The sequence below is a fragment of the Petaurus breviceps genome, unplaced genomic scaffold, assembly GCF_028583685.1.
Source record: "Petaurus breviceps papuanus isolate PSGF00001 unplaced genomic scaffold, PetGlider_PUasm1.0 90895, whole genome shotgun sequence".
In the NCBI taxonomy this organism is placed as follows: domain Eukaryota; kingdom Metazoa; phylum Chordata; class Mammalia; order Diprotodontia; family Petauridae; genus Petaurus; species Petaurus breviceps.
The window spans coordinates 3,778,407-3,797,540 of record NW_027187372.1 but is presented as its reverse complement, the minus strand read 5'-3'; the positions used below and the strand labels follow the sequence as shown (position 1 = coordinate 3,797,540).

Below are 19,134 nucleotides of genomic sequence, written 5' to 3'. Positions count from 1 at the left end.
ACTAAGGCTAAATAAAGCATACTTACTAAATAAAACATACTTACTAATCACAAGTACCTGTTTTCTTAAATTAACAAAATAATGACAAACTGCAAACTAATGTTTCCTCAGCTCCTTCTTTTGCTATACTTAAGTCTAACTAACAGGCATTCCAATAAAAAATAATTGTAATACTTATCAAACCTCGCTTTGAACCTAGTACTAGAAAAGTATTAAGAAATAAATGACTTAGGGTGGCTAGGTGACACAGTGAATAGAGCACCGGCCATAGAGTCAGGAGGACCTGAGTTCAAATGCGAACTCAGCCACTTAACACTTACTAGTTGGGTGACCTTGGGCAACTCAACCCCACTTGCCCTGCCCTCCCCCCTCCAAAAAAAGCAAAAACATATATATAGAAAGAAATGACTTTCTCTATTCTAAAAGTCACTATTTAAAGGAAGTCTATAACTATTTCATAAAATCTAAGAATATTTTTTGTAAATTTAGCTAATTTAAACATTTACTAAGCATACAGTATGTGCAAAGTAGTGTGCTATGTGCTGGGAATAGAAAGATGAAACATCATCTTCACCATCATCATCATCACCATTATGGTCCAGGTTTTCTTGACTGCAAGTTCAGCCCTCTCACCACAAGAACATATTGTGATGGAACAAAAGAGAGTTACAACTTGCTCACAGAAAATTTAAATATATCACTTCAAGCTGGAGGTAGGGAAGGGAGAAATCAAAGAAGCTTTTATGTAGGTGATGGCACTCTAGTTGGGTCTTGAAGGAAGAGGATGTATATTCCAGACATAAAGGATAGCCTATGGATATTCACAGAAACAGAAGAACACAGAGCTAGATTCAGAAATGATTATTAGTCCAGTTTGGCTGGAATATGAAGTATATGAATAGGAGCATGATGAAATAAGGCTGCAAAGGTAGGTTGGAACCAGATTGTAGAGGACCTTAAATATCTGGCTAAGGTGACTATATTTTATTTTATAGATAATAGTAAGCCACTGATGATTTTTGAGTGAAAGGAAGGGAGGTGTAACATGATGGGCCACGTAGGAAATAGGAAAGTAATGTCGTCACCTGCGTGAAAGATAGAGTTCAAGAGTCTATTAGAATAGTCCAGTGGAGAGTTGATGAGGACTTTAATTAAGATGTTAGCAATGTGAATGAAAAGGAGGGAATAGATTTGAGGGAAATATAATAAAGAATCAGTAGAACTTAAGTGAATATTCACCATCCAATTTCAGCATATCACAGAATTAAAGAATCTCAGAGTTGGTAGGGACCACATTGGCCATCTTGTTCAATCCATACCTGAACAATAATCCACTCTACAATATCCCCAACAATGGTCATCAAGCCTTCTCTTGAAAACTTTTAATGAATCGAAACCCACTACTGAAAGAGGCAATTTATTTCGCTTTTATATAGCTATAATTTGGGAGAAACTATATCAAGTATAAATTTGCCTCTTTTCAATTTCTACCTATTGCTTTTAGTTCTGCCCTCTCTATGGCACAAGTTTATTCTCTCTTCTACATAATCCTGAAATATTCAAAACAGCTATCATGTTTCCGAAGTCTTTTGCTCTCCAAATGTACTAAATATCTACAGTTCCTTGAAGTGATGCCCATAGAACACAACCTCCAGGTCCTTCATCATCCTTGTTGTTATCTTCTGGACACTGTCCAGCTTATCAACTTCCTTCTGAAGAAATATGGTTCTCAGAACTGAACTGAAAACAATATTCCAGATAGGGTCTAACAAAGACAGATATTATCACCCTATTCTCTCTTAATGTAGCCTAAGATCACTTTAGTTCGGTTTTTTTTTTAACTACCATATCACATTATTGATTCTTTTTTTTTTTTAAAGCAGTTGGGGTTAAGTAACTTGCTCAAGGGTACACGGCCAGTTATTATTTCTGGGTGTGGTGCTGAGCATCCGAGCCCGGATTTTTTGATCCAGGTCATCCCGACACTGGAGCCGGTGCTCTTACTCGCTGAGCCACCTGGCCGCCCCTCACATTATTGATTCTTAATGAACTTGCAATCCACTAAAAACCTTAGATTGATCCTATCTTCTAGTGAAACTTTTTTTTAATCCAAGTGTAAGGGTTTACATTTATTCCTATTACATTTTATGTTTTAGCTAATCAAGATCCTGACTCTTGTCATCCAGTGAGCTCACTATCCCTCCTAGCTTTGTTGGCTGCAGTTGGATATTCATGAAACATAAGCCTTTATTCAAGTTATTGATCATTGCATAATACCAAGCACAGATCAATTTTCTCTAAGCATCAGGAATTTCCACTATTGAGTTTGCTTAAAACAAGTTACATTTCTAAGCAGTATCCTCACTCCCATCAAAGTCACCATACCTCTCCCAACCCCTGCGAAAGAGAGAATATCTCTATTCTCTTTGTGTATCAGTTATGAAGAGCCTATAGATATTTTTGTCCTTTGAGAATCAAAGGTCTCTAAGCCACAGCCATAATAAGGTTGTTTTACCTTTCTACTCTGATCTGTACATAATTATACCTAAACTAGCTCTCAGTTTGACTCCCATTTACCACAAACACCAGGATCCATAATAGTTTCTCTTGACTTTCTCATTATCTATTTCCTAATCTTTACTTAAGTCCACCAGCTGTCAAATATTTGTTTGGACAAACCCACTGATGATTATCATAGCATCATCCATCATGTCTTTGGAATACCTTCACTCTGAACTGCCCTTCCTGAGAATTCCATGCAATTTGCCTGATCATGAATCTGTGATTATCTGAAATCACCAGTAAAATAGGTAGCCATGGGGTGGCTAGGTGGCACAGTGAATAGAGTACTGGCCCTGGAATTGGGAGGACCTGAGTTCAAATCCAGTCTCAGACACTTGACACACTTACTAGCCATGTGACCTTGGGCAAGTCACTTAACCCCAATTGCCCTCCAAAAAGAAAAAAAAACAAAAACAAAAAAAAACCCAAAACAAAGATAGGTAGCCAGATAATATAATCCATAAAAGTCATGTCCTCTCAACCCCCCATCTAACACTCACAATAAGGAAAGTTCTGTCTATAATAGTTCAAGTTCCCATCCTCTTGAGGACAGTGAAGTTTCCTTCAATTATTTCCACCTACACGAACAATGTAGGTATACCAACAATACTGGCAACAAATACACACAAAAGTTTTGATCCTTTCCTCTTCCAAATACCACCTGGCTCAACAGAATTGTTGGCTCATGGCCAGGCTCATTCTTTTTCCAGGGGCAATATCTGAGCAAAATAATCCCCATTATCTTTCTGTAAGTGAAAAATGGGGTCAATGCTTCAACAATTCAGCCAAAAAGACTGCCCAATATAACCTTGCTGTCAACGTGCAGGTTGTGGAAGCCAGGAGTGTCTGATCTCCCTTTGCTGTTAGTTTTACAACCAAACATTGTATTCCCAGAAGTGTTCGATTACTTAAATAATAATAGCAGCAACTTATATTACTATTGAAATAAGTGCATTTAAAAAGTGCTTTCTTCACAACAACCCTAAGAGGGAGGCAGTATAAGCATCACCACCCACATTTTACAGCTGAGGAAATTATGTCTCAGAGATATGAAGTGACTTGCTTAAGGTAAGGCAACTAGTAAGTGGTAAAGTAGAGACTAGAACCCAGATCTTCAGAATTCAAATCCAGCGATCTTCCACTACACCCCATTAAAAACCCAAAACAAAACTATATGTCTTTGGATTAAACAAGACACTTGACATCTGGGTATACACCATTCTGTATCTTCCTTCTTAAGATTGAATCCTACTTCTGTAGAGAGAGTAGAGTACAAACAAATAAACAAGGTGATCAGTTATTCCCACTGCTTGGATAACAGTGTAGGTCTACTTAGCAGAACAATTTTGAATTTCTATATAACATTGTACTTAAATCACTTTTTTAAAAGAATGAAGAGAATTCCTCCACCAAAGGGGTCTCTTTACCAATCACAATGAAGTGCCCAAATTTGTAATTAAAACTGGTATCTGAAATCCAAAACACTGAAAGGAAAACTGTCACATCAACTTGGTGGTGAGATGGACTTGCTTTTTTACCTCAAGAAAAAAAAAAAAATGAGAAAACACTTTGTGGATATCATCTTCCTTTGATCAGTGCTCCTACCCACTCTTGTGATAGTAATTTGTATTCTAAGTATCTCATCATTTTTAACTGAGACGGTGTAAGTGTCCTCTTAGAAGTTCTTAGCATTCCCTTCCTTTCTGGGTCTAGTTTTCTTGTCTATATTTCATTTCAGAAATCTTTTTCAATTCGTGAAGTATTTCTTAAACATTTAGTGTATGGCCCTCCCAATGATAGAGGCCCTGATGCTATAAAAAAAGAAATATAAGATGTAACACTTGAAGAACTTATAAATTAATAAACATACTTTCCCTCTTTTCAAGATCCCCTTCAATCAATGAACAAACACTTATTAAGTACCTACAATGTGCCAGGAACTATATTAACCAGAGGAGATAAAAAGACAAAAAATGAAACAGTGACTGCCTTTATAGTCAGTCATAGGGGGTTCTTAACATTTTTTGTGTCATGGACATATCTTAGGCAATCTGATAAAGCCTATGGATTCCTTTTCAGAATGTTTTTTTAAATGCATAAGATAGATAGAATTATTAAGGAAACTGATTATATTAGTGTCACAAAAGTCTGCAGTTTTAAACTAAATTTTAATAGCTTAAAAGTACATTAAGACTTTTAGGTTACCCTACATTGAAATAATCATGAAAAAAAAACATTTAAGTTCATAAAAACCATGTTAAGAACTCTTAACGGGATGGCTAGGTGGTGAAGTGAATAGAACACCGGCCCTGGAGTCAGGAGGACCTGAGTTCAAATCTGGCCTCAGACACAACACAAAAACTAGCCATGCAAGTCACTTAACCCCAATTGCCCCCTCCAAAAAAAACCCCTCTTAGGTTATCATTTCTTTGTTTCTCCTCCTACTCTCACTTTCTATTTAACTTTAAAAGTGATTCTTTTAGGAATTTTGAAATGGTGATGTGCACAAGAAATTACTTCATTTAACTGAAAAAGAAAAGAAAATTTTAAAGCCTGATTACTATGAACCAATTGGCTGGGCCACATTTTGTTAAATCTGTAATTTCCCGAGACTAAAGCAGAGCTTCAAAAAGCGGGGAATTAGTGTGTTGGGAGCATCAAAGAGAAGAGAAGATAACAGATTCTGAGATATTATGAAGACTAAAGGCAGTGCTATATAATAGGAAGGACATTGGGTTTGGAATCAGAGGACCCAAGTTTAAATTCCAACTCTGTTCTTTACAACCTGTGTGATTTTGGATAAATCCCATGTAGCAACAGTCCACCAGGAAACCAAGGTCTACATGGGTATCTTGCCATCTGTCCTACTCTCTCTGTTCCTCACTCACTCCCTTTTACTTCTTGTTCTAGGAACATCAATCATTGCTCCTAGAAAGGATATGGTTTCAATTGCCTTATAGCTCCACTCACAATCCCTGTATCTCCCCAAACTAAAGATCCCTGCTTCAGAAAACATTGTACACAGTAACAGCAACATTGTGAGATGACCAGCTTTGATAGACTTAGCTGTTCTCAGAAATGCAATGATCTAAAATAATTCAAAAGACTCATGATGGAAAATGCTATTCATATCTAGAGATAGAACTATGGAGTCGGAAGGCAGATCGAAGCATACTATTTTTCCCTCTTTTTCTCTTTTTTTTTTCTTTCTTGTGGTTTTTCCCTTTGGTTCTAATTCTTCTTTACAACATGACTAATGTGGAAATATGTTTACTATAATAATATAATTTAATATAATACAAATATGTTTAATATAATTGTACATGTATGGCCTATATGAGATTGCAAGCCGTCTTGGGGAGGGTGAAGGCGAAGGAGGGGGAAATTTTTTAAATTCAAAATTTTATAAAGTGAACGTTGAAAACTAAAAATAAATTTAAAAAAAAAAAGATTCCTTCCTTGGCCACCACTCCTGATATATGCTGTGAAGCACTTTTGTACTTTTAGCCCCAAAGCCAAAATAAAATCCTTTTATCTCTTAACACAATACCTTGCACATAATAAGCACTTAATAAGTGCTTTTTAATTCATTCTTTCAATTCGTTTCACCTCTTAGGGTCATGGTTTAACTCATCTATAAAATGACTAAATAATCTAAGATCCCTTACAACTCAAAATCCTATATCTATGACCATTTGTCAAGAATGTTATAGAGGGAATTTGGGATCAGATACAGGTTAGTCTGGATAACCTCTGAGATGTCTTCCAACACAAGATTTTGTAAAAGCTCTAAACAACTTTTAAGCACTGGTAGCAATAAAATACAGATATTATGAGTGAGAAAGCACACTCTCTTCCATCAGTGTGGGAAACTTTTTTTGTCCCCTGCTCTTCTAGGCAAAAATCTACTGTCATCCAGAAGTAGATGAACTCTGAATTGTGTGTGTGTGTTCACAGGCAATGTGGAATATTAGAGGTAAGAGATGTAGGACCACTGGAGAGGAGAAGGTGAACCAATAGACAGAGTAGGAAGTAATAATAAATGATGGAGGAGAGCTATTTAAACCCCCAAGCATGTTTGGAGGAATGCCTAGTTAGCCTTTCCTCTCTTGCAACATGATTCAGTCATTTACCGCTATTGTATTTGGCTAAAAACTAAAAGTGCAACCCAAGCAAGATGAACAATGTCATTAGAGAGGAATAACCCTGTACCAGAAAATGTAATGACTTTTTTGAAGGCAGTTGTGATTATTCAGTAGTTATGATTCGTTTCAAAATAACCAGGGTGACCAAACTACACCATGTTTAAAAAAATATAGAAGAGCCAACAATAAGATGATGACTACTCCAAATTCTAGTTCTGCTTTTTCTGTCAGAATCGCTGATGAGGGGCATAATTAATTTTTAAATGACATCTCAAGTTAAATACCCATTAAATGGATAAAAACCTCCAAATCCCATTTACTATAAGTTCAGTGACTTGCTGACCAATGCTTAAGAGCTCACTGATAAAATACCTTATTGCACCCAAGGGGTGGTACCGCTAATTTAAGTAGTGTTTGGGATGTCCCAAACTTAAGCAGGAGGAAAAGCACAGAATATCAATGTCAGCAGTTACACAGCTGAGGAAATGATTCTTAGATGTTCTTCTTTAAACCCCATGTGTGGGGCTTTTGGAGGGAAAGGGGGAACAAGGTCACATGGTTCCCCTATTCCTAACAGGAGGCCTTGAGTAATTTTTGTTTCCTCTCCCTTCCCTCATATGCTCTCTCTTCCCCCAAAACTTTTCAGGTCACCCTTGATTACTGTTTAATACATTCTGAGGTTTCCTGAAAGACCAAAGAATACAGAAATACATAAAGGACACATTTAACACTTAAACAATACAGGTCTTGAATTTAGTGTGGTATGGTGGGAAGCAAACTGTATTTGGAGCCAGAAGACATGAGTTTTATCCTTACCTCTGACATATGCTATCTGTATGACTTTGGCAAGTCACCTCTTTTCTCTGGTCCTTAGTTTATCTATAAAACTAGGGGGTTGAAACAAAATGATCACTGTTTGCGTCCTTTCCTATAACCTATGATAATATCAGGCATTATCAAGAACATGAAGAGGTAAAATTACACAGGATCCACATTGTTCCTTCCAGGGGACTTAACCTACCACTCAATCTTCCATCAAGTTCATATTGTCACCTTTCTACTCTATGATCATTTTGCTTGTATCTCCCAGGTCAAGGGTCCCTTTCTTTTCTCACTAACTAAAGAGATGACTCTCTCTCTCTCTCTCTCTCTCTCTCTCTCTCTCTCTCTCTCTCTCTCTCTCTCTCTCTCTCTCTCGCTCTCGCTCTCTCTCTCTCGCTCTTGCTCTCGCTCTCGCTCTCTTTTTCTCCTCCTCCCCATTCCAGATGAACCAAATAATTTCTGGTTATAAAACTGAACAGAAGTGGCATGACTTACTACATATTTTAGAGTCTCAATGAGAAAACAAACTTATTTTGGAAAGAAAAACTTCTTAAAAGTCTAGCACCCCACATATGCAGTTTGAAGGCAATGAAAAGGTATTTGCTTCCATCCCTACAGAAAGCCTGTCACTCACTGAAGATAGCTGGTTTGATATGGTCTGTTCTCTTGGCCCTCTGTACAGTACTTGAAAATACAGGAGGAAGGTGGGAGGATCCTATTGTGGGGGGAAGGGCAGGGTAAGGACAGAGGGATGCTATGTGGGCAAAGTTTGCTTATCTCTCCTGTTTCAAGCCTCACTATCTTTCCTTGTTACTTTGTGGCACTGTTCTCCACCCAGAATCTGTTTGCCTTCAATCTCAAGGGAGTTCTAAGAGGTTTTGAATTATTGACAAGCCTAGGGAAGGAGCTTTTGAAAACACCAAGCACAAAACCAGACCTGTTTTCTGCAGTCCAGTAGGGAAAAAAAAAAAAAAAACTTGGTTTGTTGTCAGTTTCCTTTCTATGGGAAAGTCTGCCTTTGCTAAATAATAATTATATTCACAGAAAGACAGAGACTTGGAACTCCAAGCAGGCAGCAGCAGTTCCCAATGCTTCTCCAGCTTCCACTGGGACAGTGTTACTCACCCCTAGCCATCGCGCTCCTTTATTGGCAGCCTGTTGGATTTGGACTCTTTTGAGGGTAACATGGTAAACAGCTCCTTCCTCTACCTCTTCACCCCAGTCCTGAATCGAGCTCTGCCAGGGAAGGGAGAAAAACAAAAAGAGAGAAAGGGGAGAGAGAAAAAAAAGAGTGCTTTTCTTCCTCTCTCTAACCACAACGTATCCAGCTGCTTTGCTGCCTACAACTGTGTCTCCCTTAGCACTCAAGGCGCAAGATGGGCTGTTCAAAATAAATCTATCAGAGCAACTCACTGCACATTGAGATAGAGGGAATGCTGAGATTTACTTGGCAGGCTGCCTTTTTCTGTGGTATCAGGATACCCGGACTTTTCCATTTAGTTATTTTTCCTAGACTCACATATTTTAAATAGTTTAAAAAAAAAAAAAAACTTTTTCCCCCTGAAGAGACTTGGGCTGGATTAGCCAGCTTTTTTTTTTCACACATACAACCACCACTAGCCCCCCTCCCCCAAGATAAAAGGAAAAAGTCACTGGAAGATTGTACTTTTTAAAATGTCTCACTTATTTAAACTCAAAAGCAAACAAGTGAATAAATGCTAAGAGCTTTCATTTCATTTAAAAGGAATTACTGTGTTCCACCACGTCCCTTTAAGATTTTGGACTTTTAAAAGTTAAAGGCGCTGGAAAGTTTATTTCTATCAAATAGTCTGGCAAGTGAGTAAAGGGCATCACATCATCATGCACTTGCAACTAAAACATTTTCTGAAATGATTCCCGGATTTGCTGTGTCCCCGACTAAACCCAAGTTTCATATTAAAGAATCCAGAGGCAGAAAAGGGGAAAAAGGAAAAACAAAAAACCTCCTGGATTCACCCAGACGCCGCTAACTTTTCCTTTTCTGAAAAGTTTCCCTTCACATATTACACACAGAGACACACAGACACACACACACACACACACACACACGAGACAATTTCTGGGGAGATAAGCATCATTTAAGGGGAGCACACACTCTGGGAGTCAAGAATCTGGTGCTCTCCTGCCGACAGCCCTCCGAGAAGCTGCACGCAAATAAGGGATCGGATGGCTTGGTTCACTCCAAGAGAGTCCAAACAACTCCTAGAGGAAATCAAAAGTGGGGGGCCTGGGGTGGGGGGCAGGGGTGGAGGAGATTCCCCACCAGAGAAGTCTCTAGAGACGTCAAAAAGTTCTAATTACCATTTTAGCTTTCCAAAGCAATTTCATTCTCAGTTTTGTCTTCAGTACATGGACGCTGCATGATGAATCCTGCTCGGAAGCAAAAGTCGCTCTTTTTTCCCCTCTTCTTGCAAACCTTCTTGCAGACTTTCCCCCTGGCAGGCAGGCAGGCAGACGTACACACACACACACATACACACACACACACACACACACACACACACACACACACACGCTGCTGCTCCCACTGCTCTCTGCCCCCCTTCTCTCCTGCTCGATTCTGCTGCAGTCAATTCATGACTACAAAGAACTGAGCTAGGAGAGGGAGCGAGAGAGCAGAGAAAGACTCCTCCCCACGCCACTTTGTGATGTAAGGTTTTCCTGTTTATGCTTAGGAACTTACTCTCCCTTTCTTAAATTCCATACAAAGTCCCGATGAGACAGTTTCTCCAGCTTCCGAACCTTCCAAAGGCTATCTCACCAAAACAGACCTCTGAAGTTTATCTGGGTTCCCGATGGTCACCAGGTGCCAAAATAGAAGTGTGTGTATGTGTCTGTGTGTGTGTGTGTGTGTGCGTGTGTGTCCGTGTTTTTCCCCTCCCTTGACTAAAAGAGACAAAGAGAGGGGGAGTGGTGAATGGGGAGGAGGATTAGTAAAAGTTCTATTATCTGCCTGTGTAGACTTCTATGAATAATTAAATCAGAGAGACTCCAATGAAGCATTTAACGATGTAAAGTAGCTAGAACAGGAGCCAGGAGGCTTTTCTTCATGGGGGGAAAAAGAGAAAACAAATTGGTATTCTCTTAGTGACTGCCAAAAGCTATGCCTTGTCCTGTATCAGTCAATGCAGGAAGCAGCCCAGGACATCTTCCTGCCATCCCAAAATGACCATGTCCATTCACACTGGTAACTGACTGGGGGAGGGAGGAGTCTGTAGGGATAGAGGCAAGGAGGAAGAAGCAAGGTGACAAACTGTGGAAAGGAAGCTTGCCAGTGGCCCTCGAGGTGCTGAGATGCTTTGTGATTAAGTCACCATCTGTTGCATTTTCTTTACTGTAACACCATAGTGTCAATAACTGCACAGAAAACCTTTCTGTGGAAGAAATGGCTGAACTGATCATTATCATAATGGACAGATCAGCTGTCAGCCCAAAAGATTATTACTTTCCCTGCCCCTCAACCTCAGTTAATTGAAACAATAAAAGTCATAGAGAGGCATAGATCTAGTATTAGAAGAGACTTCAGAAGAGTTAGATTTTATGTCTAACTCATTTTACAGATGAGGAACCTGAGGTCCAGAGAAGTTAAATGATTTGCCTAAAGTCACACAGGTAGCCAACAACAGTGTCAAAATTTGAACTCAGATTCTCTGATTCCAAATCCAGTATGTTTTCCACTTTACAATGCCACCCAAATGATTATAAATAGTATGAACCAGAGAAAGAGGCAGTATAGAGGAAGACTTGGATTTTCTGGCTTCAAGTTCTTGGCAATGGGACCCTGGACTTACCCTCTCAGTATTCTAGGCAATTCTCGAAGACTACTCCAAGTTGAGAGGGAAGTTCTGGCCTGCATGGTTAGGAATTTCCTTACCCAGGAGGTCTCTATTCCAATGAAATCACAGGTCCAGGTCCTAACTTTATGGGCCACAATTCATACTTGTCACATGTACCCTATAAACCAACTTTCCAAACTTCTGGTCTTCATCCCATCTGGGTTATCTGTCTTTAAATCAGCTTAAATTCACTTTAAAAACAAAAACCTCCTACTAACGGCTATTCCTTTAGGTGTTGTGAATTCCTAAAACTAACCCTTCTTTCAACCCAGTCCCAGTTCCCTCCAGAACCTCACTCATTGGAAATAATAAGAATTTAAAATTATAAAAATAATGCACATGTACAGCCATTGCCTCATCTGATCCTCACAGTACCCACCCCTCCTAGAATAAGAGATGGCATCATCCTTAAGTTACGGATGAAAACATGTCAAATGCCTAGTCCAAGATCCCCAGGAATTAGCAGCAGTCAGGATAGAAACCCAGGCTTCTCTTTGCTATACTAGGCTGCTACTAAATACCTCCCTCACATAAACTACATAAATCAGGGTAGAAACTGAATTTTAGACCATTCCTTACCTCACTTGGGAGTGGGTAAGGTAGACAGGGAGAAGAGAAGAGACCACGGTGATGGTGAACAATTGCCACTTCAGTGATACCTGATAGTTCTGGCCACCTCACAGTGCTGGTGTCAAAGGCCCCCTCCAGTTCCAAATCTTATAATTCTATGAAAGCAGGGATGCCAAGCCTGGGAAAACCTTTCTGAAGAGGAAGTCTGATGACTTCTATGGTCCTTTACTACACAGACTTAGAACTCCCTTAGCTTCCTCACTCTCCATTCGAATAATTCATTCATCATTGTTAGCTCTCCCACATTACACATATGCTTGTCTAAATTAGGAATTATAAGTTAGTTCTCACAACAACACTGTGAGTGGTGCCCTGCTGTTGTATCTAGCCCCATTTTGCTGATGAAGTGAAGTAACTAGCTCTAAGTCACACAACAAGGAAGGCTCTGAAATGGGATTTGAACCCAGGTCTTCCAGGGGCAGCTTGGTGGTGAAGTGGATAGAGTGCTGGTTCTGGGACTAGGAAAGTGAGTCTTCCTTAGTTTATATCTGGCCCCAAACATTTACTAGTTCTGTGACCCTGGGAAAGTCACTTAAGCCCTGTTTGCCTCAGTTTTCTCATCTGTAAAATGAACCAGAGAAAGAAATGGCAAACTACTCCTGGATTTTTGCCAAGAAAACCCCAAATGGGGTCACAAAGAGTTGGTTGAAATGAAGTCTAGTAGTATTCTATGCACAGATCCAAGTAGCTTACCATGTAGCACCAGAACCATTTGGAAAAGCTATGGATACATAACATCTTGGTCATTTTTTAAATCATTTTTTCTCCATAGAATTCCAGAGATTGGTTTTAAACAACTATTTCATTGATCTGTTTCTATAACATGCCTTATAATTTCTGAGTGTGTGCCTAAAAGTTAATGAGCAGATCAGGAAGCTGGGCCTATCCTGAGGAAGACTATGTGGTCACTTATTGTATTGGTCTTAATATAGACCACATTCCCCCCCTAAAATCTGGCTTATATAAAATGTATAATTGTACTCAATCAATACGTAATTGTACTCAATCATTCAATCAATGATTATTTTAAAGTGCCTATTATGTGCCAGGCATTGTGTTAGGGATACAAAGACAAAATCAGCCTTTAAAGAATTTAAATTCTACAGGAGGAGAAAGATATCAACAAAGAACCAATGAGGGGGTAGAAGTGTGATGATGAACAACTGGAGGAAATCAGGAAAGGCCTCTTAAAGGAAATGACACTTGAGCTAAGGGTTCCCAGAGGCCAAGGTAAGGAGGAAGAGAATTCCAGGTAGAGAGCACTATCTTTACAAAGGCCCACAGAGACCTGGGATAGAAAAGCATATGGCAGGAACTGCAAGAAGGCCAGTTTGACTGGATCATAAAATAGATGAAAGGGAATAATGTATAATGAGTTTAGAAAGGGAGGTTAGAGTCAGGTTGTGAAATGCCAAACAGAGGAGTTTATATTTTATCCTAGAGACAAGAAACCACTAGAGTTTATTAAGAAGAAGTCAAAACTTTAGAAATGTTCATTTGACAGTCAGTGAAGCCTAGACTGGAGAGGAGAAAGACTGGATACATAGAAACCAATAAAGAAGTTACTGCAGTAGTCCAGGTAAGAGGTGATAAGGGTCCAAACTGGAGCAATTCAGATGTGATTGGCTGAGTGACCCTGAAGAAAGCATTTAAACTCTCTGGGCTCACAGCTCATTTTAAGGCTATACGTTGCAGAGAAGGTGCCAATTTGCTTTGGTAGAGTTTCCTGATCCAGGCATTCCCTAAATTAATAAAATCACAGATCTACTCACTATACCTATTGCACAGAAGGAGTAAATTTATTTTACTTGGCAAAGATGGAAGTAATTAAAGGCTGCAAAGTGGCAAATTGAAGCTTAAGTTGAGAAAAAAACAATTACAAGAGGAATGGGTTCCCTCAGAAGCTTCCCCACAAGTCTGACCATCTCAGTTCCCTACTCCCACTGGCCAATACAAAATGCTCTGTTCTGCTTTCAAAGCCCTTTGTAACCTAGACCTCTCCTACCTTCCAGGTGTCTTACACCTTACTCCCCAAAATGTATTTTTCTATCCAGTGCACTAGCCTTCTGGCTATTCCACAAACAAGACTGGCCATCTCTCAGCTGTAGGCATTTTTTCTGTTTCTCCCCCATGTCTGGAATACTTTCCATACCTACCTCCCTGGCTTCTTTTAAGTATCAACCAAAAGTTCACCTTTTTCTATAGGAAGCCTTCCCTAACCCTCTTAATTACAGTGCTTTCCCTCTTTTAATTATTTCCTATTTATCCTGTTTCTTGCTTGCTTTGTATATTTTTTGTTTGTTTGTTCTTTCTTCCATTAGGTTGTAAGCTCTCTGAGGGCAGGAACTGTCTTTTTCCTCTTTTTGTATCCCCAGCATTTAGCACATTGCCTGGCCGCAGTAGGCACTTAACAAATGTTTAATGAATTGAACCAGAGGGCTTTAAACAAAAGCTGGATGATTCAATGGTGGAGTATAAAGTCTCCTTTGTAATACCCACTTCTCCAGCTGAAGTGGGAGTGGGACAACTCTGTATTTATATGGAGATGTTACTCCTAATTGGGTGAGCAAGATAATGTGTATCTAAGTAAAAGGCTTAGGTTGCAAAGACTCTTGTAGAGAAAACCTCAAGAGAGGCAAGGTTTGTACTTTTGAATGGCTACTGGAAGACCTAGGAGTCTCACATTTGTATAGGAAGCCAGAGCCTTCCTGCTTCTTAACCTCTAGGCATGCAAGTCAAAAAAAAAAAAAAAGGTTTTTGAGAGTGGACTTCCCTTGGGAGAGCTCATTCTCTTTTGGTTGGACTGAATTTGAAAAACTTGTTTTATCTTGTATATTCTTTGGTATATTCTAAGCTGTAGTTGTAATTCTGCATTCCCTTTTGGTATATTTAAATGGGTACATAGCACTATATTCTCTCTCCATAGAATGTAAGCTTCTTGTGGGCAAAGACTATTTCATTTTTGCTTTAACATTTAGTACCTAGCACACAATAGATACTTAGTACTTTCTGGTTGATACATTGAATCCCTGAGGGAATCAGAGTACCACAGAGGGAGCAGTAGTCAGTAGTCCATGTGAGGGGTAATGAGAGCCAAGCAACTGAGTGGGTGTAGCAGAAACCGAGGCCAGAGATGATGCTCTTCATTGTCTTTTCTCCTCATAAATCTTCCGCAGAGGATTCACCCAACATTCTGGCGGTCTCCATCTGCTTCTTTTAATATTTTGTAGATACCAGAACCACACCTGGGCTGTCAATCTGTTATCACTTAATAATCATAATCATAATAATAGCTTTACATTTATATTTATATTTACATTTAAGGTTTGCAAAATGCGTTAGACATATTATCTCATCTGATTCTCACAACCACCCTGAAAAGTAGGTACCCTTTTACAGCTGAGGAAACAGACAGACAGAGGTTAAATGATTTGCCAAGGCTTATAGAGCTAGTAAGTGTCTCAGGTTGGGTTTGAATGCAAGTCTTCCTGACAACAGATTTGGACATCAGATATTAGGGAGGTACTGATAAGCTGGAGAGCATGGGGAGGGGTGGTCTCCAAAATGAGATACATGCACCCCGGGGGGAGTGCAGAGAGAAAATTTTAAAACTTTATTTTTTTTTAATCTTACAAAATAAGAAAAATTAAACTTTACTGATATTTAATATATGGATTGACTCTTGTTCCCTAATGTCATCTGAATGTCACACAGTCCCATTCTCTGCCCTCCCTAGGGATAGGGGGAAAAAAGGAAAAAAAAATACTGACATTTTCTTGGTGGGTCCTTGAAGCAGAAATGAAAAATCTCAAAAGACTGAACAGGTATGGGATACAAATGGAGGCCTTTTGTGCTTCTTATTGGCCTTAACCACAGGAGCAACTGGCTGTTCTAGCAATTTCAGGTTAAGTTAGCCCCGCTGGCACTATAACCCCCCCCCCCAACCCCTTAATAATCAAGAGAGGAAACTCTTCCCTACCTCAGCTGACCTAACTAGGGCGTCATACTCAACACCCTCCTCTCTCTTCACATTCCTGTTCCTATCCCTCAGTTTCCCAGCAGGCCCCATCAGACTCTGGCAGCCTCTGCCAGGAAGTCATAAGTCAAAGGGCAAGAACAGCAGACTGTTGATCTGTAGTAATAGCATGCTAATGAATTGTGTCTCTAATGAAGGTCTGGAGCATGTGCAGTATCATTTGGAGAGAGAAGAAGGGATGGGGCTAGTAAAATTTCTGGATATGAGTTGAAGTGTGTCACCCTCATTTTTCCAGGTCTAGCCTAGCTCTCTGGGCTCCCCTTTGCTCCTCCTGCCTCTCTCACCCTTCTCCACTCTGCTGCCTTTAATGAATCCTACCTGCTTAGGATATTGGGCCTAGTGGGTTTTGGGACAGGTGGGGAAATTCTAAAGCAGCTGAAAATGATACTGTTTTCTGTTCCCATAGGAAAACTGAAGGGAGTAATGGGTGCCAAGTGGTAGTGGAATAATCATTAACATTGGTGGGCTGAAAGGTATAAAATTCAGCAAGTGGAAACCTTATGGAGCAGAATTCAAACTGATGTGTGTTTCTTGCTCATTTGGCCTCTTTCTGTTCTTTAAAAAGTCAGGAAGGAGAGGTCCTGATTCTTCTCTGGAGTTCAGTCACTTATTTTTCAACATAGGAATACAAGTGATAACAGAAAGAGAACATACAAAGAGAGATACTTCAAGAAGCTTTTGGTAAGAACTAATTATTATCAAGCACATTAAGCCTAATAATCATTAGACACAAAAGAAAAATAAAGCTTACCCTAAAGGAGCTCAAATTCTCAGAAGGTGAAAGAAGGAGTATACAAATGAATGGAAAATAAATACAAAGTAAGGGAAAGTGGTGGCATTTGAGAGGAAGGGGAAAGAGACAGTGTAATGGTAATGAGATTTGAAGATCTCCCATGTCCCTTGAACTTGTTGATATAACAGGGAGAAGCCCAAGCTGAGAGAGGCCAGAACTTCTGGGAGCCAGCATCTGGAGGCTGGGCTGCCAATGCTGGAAAGAGAGAAATGAGAAGTGAGGAATGAACTGAGAATTGAGAACTCCTGAGAAATGAGAAAGGAGAACTGGGAGGAAGCATTACTGTGGTGCCAGTACTTTGTCTATCTGTTTTGATGTTACTTTGTCAGATTCGTCTACTGATGAAGGACACTGATGTTGTTGCAGAAGTTCTGGGAAATTGCTGTTGGTTCAGAAGCCCTGAAAGAGGATTTTCTTGTTGTATGTTTGCAGAAATCCTGGAGGAGGGTCTTGTTGATGTTTTCAGGGGTCCTGGGATTGTACTGATGATTTGTGCTGATTCCTTAGACCTTGTTGTTGGGTCTAGGTGGATTTCACAGGCAGAGAGTAAATTGATGAAGACAGTGGCAATGTGTATGTTTTTTATTGTGGCTTTGTTAAGCTTTGTCTTCCCAGGAACAGAAACTGCTGAGAATTTGCCTCAGGTTAAGATGAAGAAAAGACCTCTCCTTTGGTATTGAATGCTGTGATGATATTGTAACCTAGTTCTGACCTAGGGGAGGATGGCTTTTGTGCTTTACACTTCCCCTTGAGAGGTTGCTTGGTGGTGACTGATGTTATTGTAATTCAGTTGTGATCCAGGGATGGAAAATTTTTGACCTTTGTACTTTATGATTGACCAAATGAATGTACTTTATGATTGGAAACTAATCTCCAATTGAGGACTTACTAAATGATTGAGTTACTCTGTATTTTGATTTTCTCTTTTCTGTGAATGTTTTGCCTTAATCTGTCACTGAATAAATGTAGAGTTTACTATGCTTGTAATCAGAACCTTGAAACTGCTTGTGCTTGGCTTTACAGGCAGTTAGGGAAGAACTAACTAGGTGGGGGTTGGGGGTATCAGAAAAGTCCTCGGTTTGGGGCGGCACTTCCAGAAACTTAGGGGCATTCTTTTTTAACAGTAAGGTTTTTTCCAGGATTGGGAAGGAAAGCTTCTGAGTGTTAAGAGATGAAGAACAAAAAAGTATCTCTTCACCTGCCAATCATCCTCGTGTCTTTAAAAATTCCCCTGGTGTAGATGAACCACATCTATCGGTGCTAAAAGAACAGCAGAAATGAGTGCTAAGCCACTACTGGTGACATGGAAAAGATCATGGAAAGCAGAGGACTAAAGAAAAACAAAAGTTTTTCTAGTTTTCAAAAAAAGGAAAGAGAAGAGAGTCTATATACTACAGGCCAATAAGCTTGACTTTGATTCCTAAGAAAATTTTCCAAGGGATTAATAAAAAGAGATGGTTGGTGAAAACCTAGAAAGAGCAGCTATGATTACAAAGAGCCACCCTGGCTTCAGAGCATGCCAAACTAACCCAATTCTCTTTTTGGATAGGATGACTAAACTGGTAGATGAGAGGAATGATGTCGATACAGTTTTTAGATCTTAGGAAAGCTTTGGATAAAAATATCTCATATTAATCTTATAGAGAAAATGGAGAGAGGTACTAGACAATTATAAGACTATAGAGTCAGATGAGTTTAGTATTCATTGGATTGTGGAACTCAAAGAACAGTTAGTTGTTAATGATTAAATGTCGGCATGACAGGTCTCCAGTACAGACAGTTCTTGCTTTACATAAGTGGATGGTTCAGCAGACCTATACTTAAGGTGATTTTTAATTAATTCTAATTTGCCAGCAGATGTGGAGAAGGGGGGAAGGAGGCAGGAAGAAAGGGAGCAGTGGTTCAAGGGGGCCTAGATAAGCCATGGACACAGACAGGAGAGGACAGGCAGTGACACAGGGGGGCCAGGGACAGACACATTCCCCAGGACTGACAAACAGAACGGGGGGTGGGATCTGAGGGGAGGGTGGGTGGGAGGAGCCAGGCAAAGGTCTCCTGTCTGGGCAACTGAGGTCTCAAGCCAAGTCCCCCCTCCTGCAGTGGAGTGGTGCTAGGTGTCGCTTGCTTCTGTAATTCTGATTTCATTTGGAGGGTTTTTTTGTTGTTTTTTGGTGAGGGTGGGAGCCTACAGAAGGAGCAGATGCAGGGAGGAGGGGAAGAAGAAAGACAGAGAGAGAGAGAGAGAGAGAGAGAGAGAGAGAGAGAGAGAGA

The 19,134-nt window shown here is 39.8% G+C and overlaps 1 protein-coding gene across 4 annotated transcripts in view; it reads right to left on the bottom strand.

Moving 5' to 3' along the window:
* The window catches only part of RGL1 (ral guanine nucleotide dissociation stimulator like 1), a 284,890-nt gene that overhangs the window by 159,801 nt on the left and 105,955 nt on the right, over positions 1-19,134 (bottom strand). The window contains exons 1-2 of one of the 4 annotated variants that reach the window (XM_069074408.1): positions 10,252-10,426; positions 8,655-8,765 (exon numbers count right to left, since the gene is read on the bottom strand). In XM_069074408.1, the coding sequence (XP_068930509.1) occupies positions 8,655-8,765; positions 10,252-10,272 (132 nt within the window). In that variant the 5' untranslated portion in view covers positions 10,273-10,426. Of the gene's footprint in view, positions 1-8,654; positions 8,766-9,869; positions 10,194-10,251; positions 10,427-19,134 lie in introns of those variants that run through there. The other 3 variants (XM_069074407.1, XM_069074410.1, XM_069074409.1) reach the window with 3 other exon arrangements.